We start from the raw sequence: 10,156 nt of genomic DNA, 5'->3' as shown, positions 1-10,156 counted from the left end.
AAGCTTTAAAGCTCTCCCCAGTTCTTTCTTCTTCCTCTAATGGCGAAAAGCATGATTTCACGTTCCCTTCTTTCTTCCATCAAAAACTCCCACCTCCAAAAATTTCCCTCACTTTCCCACCATCCAAACACCACCAAAATCCCACCTTTTAAACCCCATTCATTTTCCTCCCCATTTTCCACCATTTCCCCTCCGCTTTTCAAACTAACCCACAAAGACTGGCTCTCCCCGACCGAAATCCTCAAAATATTTGAAAATATCAAAGACCCAGACTCAATAAATTCGGTCCTAAACCAATACTCAGCTCGAAAAGATTATAAACCGACCGAACCGCTCTTCACTCTGGTCATCAACAATCTGGCATGTGCCCAGGATTTTGTTTCCATCGAAAACATCATGGAAAAGCTCAAACGCGAGAAAGCTTGTCGTTTTTCCGATGATTTCTTCCAGAATGTGATTAAGAAATACGGGCACGTCGGAGGTCGAATCAGACTGGCGATCGAGACCCTTTTTAGCATGCCGGAATACGGGACTTGGCCTAGTGTTAAGACCTTCAACATCGTATTGAGCTTACTCGTGAATAATAAATTGTTCGATGTTGTTCATGAGGTTTATATGAAAGCTCCCGATTTGGGTATTGAAATCGAAACTTGTACTTTGAATATTCTGATCAAAGGGTTGTGTGGAAATAGGAAAGTGGAGTTTGCATTACAATTGCTCGACGAATTTCCTAAACAAAGGTGTAAGCCTAATGTTAGGACTTATTCGACGTTAATGCACGGGTTGTGTGAGGAGGGGAAGGTCGATGAAGCTTTCGAGTTGATGGGGAGGATGGAAATGGAAGGGATCGAGGCCGATGCCGTTAGCTTTAACATTTTGATTTCGGGTCTTAGAAAGCAAGGCAGGCTTGAAGAAGGTGTGAAGCTTTTGGAAACGATGAAAATGAGAGGGTGTTATCCCAATGCAGGGTCTTATCAGGAGGTGTTGTATGGTTTGCTCGATGCCGAGAGGTTTATTGAAGCGAAAGAGGTTATTGGGAGAATGGTTTTCGAGAGGGTTGATCCGAGTTTCGATTCGTTCAAGAAGTTGATTCATGGCTTTTGTAAGGTGAAGATGGTGAAGGAAGTTGATTGGGCTTTGAAACATATGCTGCGCCATGGTTTTGTTCCTAAGAGGGGGGTGTGGATTCAGATTGTTGACTGTGTTCTTGCAGGGAAGAACACTTGTGACTGTAGTTTGCTCAGTGAAATCATCGATAGCTAGCAGCAACGCGATGCTAAGTCCATTAGCTTGTGGTTTCAGCTTATGTTACTCGAACACGAATGAATGTCGGATACAAATAAATTTTAAGGGTTTTAGAAGATTATGTCTCCATATCCATATATGAATATGTGCTGAACATGAATTTCGCTTTGAAACAAATGGTACACCATGGATTTGTTCCTAAGAAGGGGATGTAGATTCAGATTGTTGACTGTGTTTTTGCAGGGAAGAAGAAGAACACTTGTGGCAGGCGGCAACGGAGATTCAAATGGCTGTCGCGACAATATTATAGGTTTATTATCTTCTGGTTTCGGCTTATGTTACTTGCATACAGATGTAACCCCCTAGACCCGGCCTATGAGTTTCGATTAAGTCTAGTGGATCACATTATAATTATTAAAGACATTTTTCGCAACCGTTATTCCATCAATATAAAATCACATTATAAAAACATGAAATTATAAACAATTTATACTATCAAAATCCAACTTGTAAATATAGTACAAATAAATAATAATTTAATTTAAAACATGTCTTCAAATTCAAAATCACAATGAACCGAGCAGTAGTAGCAAAAGTGTTATCATTATAAAATCCGATATTTTAAAATAAGGTCCATGTCACCAAAATAAAGTAAACTTGCCAGATAAAAACATTACAATCTGATTTACTTCAAGAGATATGTTGATCCTCCAAGTGCTCGAACCAAGGTATCTACCCAACAGTATCTGAAAGGGGAAAACATTTTCAAAAGGTGAGCTAGGCTCAGTGTGTCCCAACATTTCCATAAAATCACAATAGGTACAAATCATATTCCAGTAATCTCACAAATTCGTAAAAGAGTTTTAACTTTTTGAAAATCATAGTTTAAACCCTTTTCTGGTACACCATCAGTAGTTCCCAAAATTATTTCCATATAGCTTAATTTATGCACATAGCAAAAAGAAAGCCGACTTAAGGATAGGCTCTGAAGCTTGTATCCTTAAGCCCAAGTCAATAAGTCCATATAGCTTACCCTAAGCACACAGCAAAGGAAAGCCGACCTAATGAAACATCTTGGGGCCCTCAAGAGTCACATTAGGCCCATTTAGCTTGATCAGAGCTATTCCATCGTATTTCAATTCCAAAATTCAATTGCACCGTGACATAAACTCCATAAATCCAAAAACATGGTAATCATATACCATTTCAAAACAAAAATTAGATAGCAGCCATATTCCATAAATTGTCACATTAAATTGGTGCATCCATAAAACAATAGCCAATGAATTCGGTGTACCACGTATTAAAACCAATAAAACAGTTCAATAACAAGTAGGGAACACACCTCGACAATAGATTCAAATAACAAATCTACTGATTGCTGGTTTCACCACGCTCTGCTACAGTTTTCGAACGGGTAAATACTGGCACACGTGGTTTAACTGATCTAGAAGAGCTGGGTCGAGCTGTCGAACGATCCGGAGAGTCTCTTGTACCTTCAAACAATAATATTTATCAGTCTCAAATCCTATTTAATTGTTCAAAGCTAAACTTCTTAAGTATATACACATTTTTAGGGTTTGACTATCAATTTGAGGTATTTCGAGTCTGAATTTGGCCAAACGGATTACGGAATCGGAATCAGGGCGTCGAAAAACATAAAGTATGACTTTTCGAAAATTCAAATTCTTGGTCAAAGTCAAATTCAACCACTTTGACCGTAGATTTGGAGACCTTCGGATTCGAATTTGACAAAACGGACCACGGAAACGGATTCGGCACGTCGAAAACTATCAGGATAGGTATACTCGGAAAAGATTAACGGTCGTTTAATGCTCGGTCAAAGCCATTTTAAGTTTTGGTCAAAGAAAGTCAATGGTCAACGGTCAACGGTCAACGGTCGGGTCGGGTCGGGTCAACGGTCGGGTCAGGTCGGGTCAACGGTCGGGTCGGGTCAACGGTCGGGTCGGGTCAAACCGATTCAGACCGGTCAAACCGGTCAAACCGATTCAGACCGGTCAAACCGGTTCGAACTGGTTGAAACCGGTCAAACCGGTCAGAACCGGTTGAAAACCGGTTAAACCGGTTTCCAGCAGCCACTCGCCCTGCGGCGGCGCGTGTGGCGCGTGAGGCGTCCTCCGGGGCCCTAAAAATCCCGGAAAAATTTCTAAAAATTATTTTGAGCGATTTCAAGATACTTACAACGATCGGTTCAAATTTTTGAACGGCGGAGAGCTCAATTTCAAATCGGCCGAATCTTTGACTGCACCACCTCCTCACGCGCCGCCGTCTACGGCGGACAAGGTTGACACCGGTGAACTCGGAACGGCACAAGGAACACGATGGTGCGGGAGGTGTCGTAAACGGAGCAACGATCAGCGGTGAATTTAAGATTTCCTCGGCGATAGAGCTAACAAAACCGTCGCTACTTTGACTGGAAATTCCCGACGTTTGGCCGCGTTTCGCTTCAATTAATTTGAAGGGTTTGTTCCTCGCTCGATGATGAACACAACGGTGGTTTCAAAACAACGATCGGAATTCGGACGGCGTCGGAATCGGCTTTGAAGTAGAGTGCGGGAGGAGGAATTTCACAATTGTTTTCTGTTTTGAAAACAGAAAACCATTCATACGCTTAAATGAAATTTTCTGCCGACACTAAAAGGAGTAATGCAGGGCTTGGTCTCTGAATTTCCTTTAACTTCTAAAATGGCCTACAATTTTGAAAACTTTCGATTTAATCCTCAAATTTTGCCAAATTACTTAATTAAATTTTTTTTTCTCTAAATTTTATTCCGGGTTGTTACAACAGATGTACGAGTATCGGATACGAACATTTTTGAAGAGTTATTCCATTGTTGAGTGCTTCATTTCGAACGAGGACAGGGATGAAGGTCTTAGGTCGAAATGCCAGAGACCTTCTGAGTGTAATTGGATAGAAAGTCCCCTACCTTATAAACATTTTCGGATTGTTTCGAATATAAAACAGTGTAAAGCAATGCCTTGGTAACAAAATTATTTGTATAAAGCATGATCATTGCAAGTTTAGTTTCTTTTTATTAATGCATCTTGGTAAATAAATATCACACAGATGCCATCAACAACAAAGACCAAGTTTATAAGGAAAAGGCCTTTCAAATCGATTTATCGTCTACATGTATGGCAAATGAATGTCAATCATCATAACAATGCCTATATGATCCTACATCGGCTTGGCTTCTAATATTACATATACTATTACATTAGGCGTACGATAAAGGAAAGGAGAGACTCGATCAAACCTAAACTAGCAACATGATAACGACAGCGAAATATACGAATGGTCGGTCACCGCAAACCAAGCATGTAATGCAACGCTACACCCGAACAAAGGTCAATGGCGTCTAATTATCCTGTATTTTTATATGTTGAAAACAAAAAATTAGCATAGTATGTTCAAATTACACACAAGGAAATTGAAGCGGAGGTGCTTCCTACCTTCCTAGTCGAGAGAGCTCGGGTTCTTCAAATAACATATCTTGCAACTGTTTTACTTTGACATTCATTTCTCGTACTCCGGAGCTATACGCAAAATGTAAACAACAAATCTCTTTCAATCCATGGTATAGTCGTATAGAAAGGATACGAGACAAATTATCTATAAACTCGGTGTCTGATGACGGTAATAATAAATGTTTCTAATTAGTATAAACTGAACCAACGGTACCTAAAGTATCCACTAATGTTTAAAACCGAATAACCCTCCGAAAGCCCTCTAAATCCGAAAGTTGAACATACACATTCCTAATTATGTTGTTATTTTGTCTATACTCGGACAAACTCCATCATGTACGGTGTTGCAAAGAAATTATTAAGGTTCAAATATAAACAATAAAGAAATCACCTAAAATAAGTTATCCATGGTAACACCGTAACAGTTCAAATTAAGACCATAATGAAATTTGATAAAGCAAGAAACGTGCACCTGTATACATTATCAAGGGAAATCAACCGGTGATGAAGAGCATAATCACTGCCGACATATGTCACAACTAAGCTGCCGGCATCTGGGTGGGGCCAACTCCTTGAAGTAGGAAACCTAAGTATAAATGTCCCAGGTTCTTGCAGGCTTCTCGGACCTTGAAGTGAGAGTTCGACTTCTTCCTTTGTTACAAATCCTTCTATCCACTTTGGCGATGTAGAATTCCACATTGCCTTTATCCGGTCACTAGATAATGTTAAAGCTACCAGGTATAACCAACACCACATCTTCTCAAAGTTTTCTTGGGCCATGTAATCTTGGCATCCGGCAATTTTCCGCAGAAGTTCAAAGTCCTGCAACAATTGTTACCTCAATGAATTTTCATCTGACTATCCAATTTTCACACAGATTTTCTTAATAAAAGAAAATACTAATATTTATTCATACAACACATATGACATCCAGAAATGACGGCAAACAAGTACCCGTATGTATATGAGTACACACACACACAAAATCTTCTGCCGGTTATCATCTAACTATCAATATGAAAAATTGTCAACTTTGAAGGATGTCTTATGTGGGTGCAGGTGATGAGCCGAAGTTCAATCTTGAACGGATTTTGGAAACAAAAATGATTAACACAAGCCTGTACTGCAAGAAACCAATGCTCGCGGGACTTAGAAAATAGGCCAGTAGGGATTGACGAATACATTTGAAGGAAATTGAAAATAAGTATCTAAAAGATCTTTGATTTTTTGGGGGTTTTTTTTTCTTGTTTGTATACTTGATCTTTGAAATTGTTTTCCAGATTTTTGAGGAAACCTCGTGGTAAAAAACCAAGTCTAATCAGATTCTGATGCGTACAACATGAACCTCCATGCACACAGAGCCTCATTCCTGTTATTTCCCTCCAAAAAAATGCAACCATTACTAGAGATGGATGGATGGAAATTTAGATACCTGTTGGGAAAGTGATCTAGTTGTGCAGCAAGCAATCTTCATGAACTGCTCTTCAATCTCGAAAACTGCACTCTCCCATTGAACTCGAAGGTTGTTTTGTGATATCGAATTCCAGGCTATTGTCCCCTCGTCTATCAATCCCTTTGCCATTTTTATTTGATGCCTAAGAGCAGGCAACAACTTATTTCAATTACCAAAAGAAATACAAAAATTCAAACAATGTCTTAAAGAAACAAAGCATTGTAAATTACCTATGATGAGAACATCCAGAGTAGAAGGAAACCTGGTCTGCAAAACCCGAAATTTCATCATCTGAAATGATTGTGGTGATTTCCTTGAGTAAAATAGACCTATCCGTCAAGCCCCCCAGGCAGTACCTAAAAGTTGTTACATCCGAAATTGAATGCCCCCTAATTGACAAACTATTTAAAGCTGGATCCTGGACCCCGGTGCTCTCTGAATCAGATTGGGACGTGTTCACTTCTTCAAAATTTTCAGCCCTTGCCTCTAATCTTGACCCAAAACCATTCTCAACAAGATTGTAAATGGCAATGCAATTGTTTATAGTTCAACACTGATTTATGCTCTTCTTAAATTAACAGTCTATAAAGACATACCCTGATAATGATGATGTTATGGAAAATGAAAAGGAAAAAAGTATCAATCAATACCCGATTCTGCTTAGAGGCAATAGAGTTGTATTCTTTGCTATGTTGGTCTATTTTAGAATTTTTTTCTTCTCCCAATCGAACCCTCTTCGATGTTGGACTGAGTTTTGCTTCATGTGCAGTACTGTGCTCTAGGCCTAATGATTGAGATCCATTAACTGGATGGACTGCAGAGATTTTTTTCCAAATAATAGTTGATGTCCTTGGGGTACAATTCCGAGAGATGCAACGAATTGAAGGGGAGAAATCCTCAAGGAAATGATAGCCCTCGAGCTTTGATATCCCGACCATAATGCAGAACTGCTTATTATCACACTTGGATGAGAGCTGAGATAATATCAGAACCAGACAATTAGTGAATTCAAGATGAATCAATAAAAGAAATAAACAAATACGTTACAGAAAGCCAAATTCTTGCAAAAATGTTTCTCACGGAACAAGATCTGCTAGAAAATTCTACAAATATCTCGAAGCATACATATTGAACAAAAGATTGCACAAACTAAATCTAACATCACCATCTTGGAGATCTTCAGCTTAAAGGATGCTCGGCCCTTTGATAGTTTACTGGGTCGATCAGAAGAGGCAAATTCAATTCCATCACAGCTAGCTAGGAGAGGAGGTTCTTCATCATTTGTCTTCTCCACAGGTAATCGATTATGTGCATACAAGAGTGATGCGATGAACTTTCCAATAAGTAATGTGACAAATTAGGTGCTGAAGGTAAAAAGAGCACTGTGAAATTAAATATAAAGACTAAATTGCCTCTAGTTTCTTGTTTACCGGCTGGCCAAAGGCATTTAATACAACAACATCCAAGGAAAAGATCCTGCGACAAGATGCCTGTGAAAGGGTAAATCTAGAGGAAATATAAGGAGCACTAACACCATAAATATGGTTGAAAATCTGTCTCGTATTTTGTGGAATGAGCAGTTATATTCTATGCTACTTTGACTATTCATTTTTACCAAAGTACCCGTGGTCAACACATACTCAGACTTGCACACATAAATCTTGAAAAATAAAAAACTGGATTTAGAACAAATTCCGAGTAACATAAGCTATATTATTACCACATCAAATGCATAAGACTCAGGATAAAAGCAAAAATATCTACAATATTTACATACCAAGATAAGAATATCAGCAAAAAAAAGTTCGGAACTCTTTGGTATTCACCTTCCCACCAACAATATTCCAAAAGCCATTGTCTTCTTCAATATCAGAGATAGAAGACTCATCGATTGACAATCTTAGAGGTGGATCCTGTCATCGTATTTTTGCATCAGTTTTCTAAAGGACACTGTGTAAGCCACCTTAACGTATCGGTCCTTTATAGACAACGTTGAAGGCAAGACCTTTGCATCATGGATAAAACCCTGCAAGTTACTATCACCACTAATACCAATTAATGTCCTCTTCCTCGAACCATTCGGTATGGAATTTTGGTTTAACAAGGAAGAGAGAAGCAGTTCTCCTGCAATCTCCCCATTAACGTAAAGCCGCACAAAATCAGAAGAGACCTAACAAGAAAAGGAAAAACAGAAAAAATTCACATACGTGGTAATAGCCAGGACAACAAAAATAATATTCATCTATAAAGTATACTTCAGCAAAACCTTAGGCAAAAAGCTACGAGTAATGTCTCCATCCCGGAGCGAAAAAGGAGGAAAACAAACAGGTGCATATCTAAATTGAGGACTGTTGCCTCAAAAAACATTTTTATCCTACTCCTTTCTGATGTTAGATTTATTTTTCCATTTTAACCCTCTTTCGTTTTCTCTTATGCCTTGAGAGATTGGTCATCGGTGTAGGCTATATGACCTCAAAATTTCAGCTACACACTTTCCCAGTTCATCTTTGCTCTTTATCTTTTCCTTTTCCTTCTCTTCGGTGTTCCACATTCTCAAATATTCTGAACAACCAACCACTTATAAAAAAAATGCCCTTGTATTTATAGAATTTACATGAAAATGCCATGTTTCTAGACCATTTCATTCTTATTCGATGTCAGTCCTAAAAACTATTTCAAGTTAAGCACAAAATTGATAACCCGTTTAGAGGCTAGTGTAGTAGCCTATTATCCATGTGATCATTATTGAAGGCAACTAAATAGACCAAATCAAAACCAGTTCATTCATTCCCAAAATTATCTCGAACAATTCAAACATCACGGCAAGATATTTTAATAAACATATGAAAATACATGTAAAGGTGCAGCTCTCGAACCAATAATGCCTTTATGTTTGTAGTTCTATCAGATGTTAAAGGCATACCTCGTATCCAATATGTATCCATTTATGTTGAGGGTGTTCGATCTCTGCAGTGACTTTCGGAACTTCTGAAGGTAATTCGATGTTTCCGGGACCGGGACCGGGAGCTTCATTGTGTCGGCAAGCCAAAGGTAAAAGCATCAATGTCTTTTCATTGAGAACAAGTAAAGGAGAACTTCCGTTGGTCTCCTCATATACCTATAAACAGAAAAACAACTCAACTCATCAGAAAAATCAAAAATCGAAGACTCTTGTAAAGGTAAATTACTACTACAAATTCAAGAAAAATATCATCAAAAATAATGAAGATTAGATTGCTGCTCTAGTAGATTCTAACAGGAGAGCTGAAGAAACATCAGAAATCAAAAAATCACATATGGATCCAAAGTTTTCTGATTGCAGCTTCTGAAACTTCTAAAAACACGAAACACTCGTGAAATCATCAAAGGAAACAGAAAATTAAGAAATGGGTATTTTTCCCAACAACCAAACAGCAAAGAAACTAAACCAAGAACCCTAACCCCAAAAGATCAAAATTTGAGAGAGAAACAGGAACCCAAATCGAAAAAAGGGAGCAGCGGTTGCGGGGAATGTTTTGGAGTCGAAAATGTAAACCCAGAAACATAAAATAAAACCCTTTTCTTCAGCAACTTCAGTTTCAACTTTGAAATCCTTCAACAATATGTAATCTTCTTCTCCTATAATCGGATTATTCTCACCCATGACTTCCCCTACCACTTACTGCTTCAACAGAAGAAGAACAAAGCAGAAAACCCAGAAAAAAATTTCGGTCGGTTTAAAAAGACAGTGACTTGAAGGTTAAAATTAGTTGAAAGTAGGGAGGGCAACGGGTCGGGTTCGGGTCGGGTATTGGTCCCTCCGTCCCCGTCCCTATTTAAAAAATCGGTATCCGTCCCCGTTTAAAAAATTGCGGGAATTTAAACGGGGATTCCCGTCGGGTAATCGGGGAAAACCGCGGGGAAACGGGTATCCCCGTTTAGCATAAACGGTTATTTAAACGGGTATTGGGCCGGGTATTGGGTCGGGTA

The 10,156-nt window shown here is 38.8% G+C and overlaps 3 protein-coding genes across 4 annotated transcripts; 1 reads left to right on the top strand and 2 right to left on the bottom strand.

The window, feature by feature from the left end:
• The first annotated feature begins 6 nt into the window (after window positions 1-6).
• LOC120178744 (pentatricopeptide repeat-containing protein At3g14580, mitochondrial-like) lies at window positions 7-1,558 on the top strand. Its single transcript, XM_039184545.1, has one exon. It carries the CDS (start codon window positions 40-42, stop codon window positions 1,261-1,263), a length of 1,224 nt encoding a protein of 407 aa, XP_039040476.1. The 5' UTR covers window positions 7-39; the 3' UTR covers window positions 1,264-1,558.
• Window positions 1,559-4,405: 2,847 nt separating this feature from the next.
• Window positions 4,406-6,721, bottom strand: LOC120178747 (SH2 domain-containing protein B-like). The gene is made up of 5 exons (XM_039184549.1): window positions 6,418-6,721; window positions 6,167-6,329; window positions 5,207-5,556; window positions 4,720-4,803; window positions 4,406-4,634 (listed from the first exon to the last, which is right to left on the bottom strand). The coding sequence occupies exons 2-5, from the start codon at window positions 6,314-6,316 to the stop codon at window positions 4,616-4,618; spliced, it is 603 nt and encodes a 200-aa protein (XP_039040480.1). The 5' UTR covers window positions 6,317-6,329; window positions 6,418-6,721; the 3' UTR covers window positions 4,406-4,615.
• LOC120178745 (SH2 domain-containing protein A-like) lies at window positions 6,721-9,874 on the bottom strand. 2 transcript variants are annotated; one of them, XM_039184547.1, is made up of 5 exons: window positions 9,629-9,874; window positions 9,111-9,305; window positions 8,151-8,357; window positions 8,014-8,100; window positions 6,721-7,677 (listed from the first exon to the last, which is right to left on the bottom strand). In XM_039184547.1, the coding sequence occupies exons 2-5, from the start codon at window positions 9,246-9,248 to the stop codon at window positions 7,591-7,593; spliced, it is 519 nt and encodes a 172-aa protein (XP_039040478.1). In that variant the 5' UTR covers window positions 9,249-9,305; window positions 9,629-9,874; the 3' UTR covers window positions 6,721-7,590. The 2 variants fall into 2 exon arrangements, with proteins under 2 accessions (XP_039040478.1, XP_039040477.1); XM_039184546.1 differs by lacking the exon at window positions 9,629-9,874 and having other exon boundaries at window positions 9,111-9,378.
• Window positions 9,875-10,156: the final 282 nt, after the last annotated feature.

The sequence above is a fragment of the Hibiscus syriacus genome, unplaced genomic scaffold (genome assembly GCF_006381635.1).
Source record: "Hibiscus syriacus cultivar Baekdansim isolate YM2019G1 unplaced genomic scaffold, ASM638163v2 tig00112370_pilon, whole genome shotgun sequence".
Classification (NCBI taxonomy): domain Eukaryota; kingdom Viridiplantae; phylum Streptophyta; class Magnoliopsida; order Malvales; family Malvaceae; genus Hibiscus; species Hibiscus syriacus.
The sequence above is the reverse complement of the archived record's forward strand: the minus strand, read 5'-3'. Positions and strand labels throughout refer to the sequence as shown.

Bases quoted from the DNA above. Each gene is read 5' to 3' on its own strand.
- LOC120178744 (XM_039184545.1), top strand. From the start codon at position 40: ATGGCGAAAAGCATGATTTCACGTTCCCTTCTTTCTTCCATCAAAAAC.
- LOC120178747 (XM_039184549.1), bottom strand. From the start codon at position 6,316: ATGGCAAAGGGATTGATAGACGAGGGGACAATAGCCTGGAATTCGATA. The intron at 5,557-6,166 runs GTATCTAAATTT...CAATTGTTGCAG, and splicing joins CTAGATCACTTTCCCAACAG to GACTTTGAACTTCTGCGGAA. The intron at 4,804-5,206 runs GTGCACGTTTCT...TTTTGCGTATAG, and splicing joins TCCCTTGATAATGTATACAG to CTCCGGAGTACGAGAAATGA.
- LOC120178745 (XM_039184547.1), bottom strand. From the start codon at position 9,248: ATGCTTTTACCTTTGGCTTGCCGACACAATGAAGCTCCCGGTCCCGGT. The intron at 8,358-9,110 runs GTATGCCTTTAA...TTTTCTTGTTAG, and splicing joins GGATACATATTGGATACGAG to GTCTCTTCTGATTTTGTGCG. The intron at 7,678-8,013 runs GTGAATACCAAA...ACCCTTTCACAG, and splicing joins GGAATATTGTTGGTGGGAAG to GCATCTTGTCGCAGGATCTT.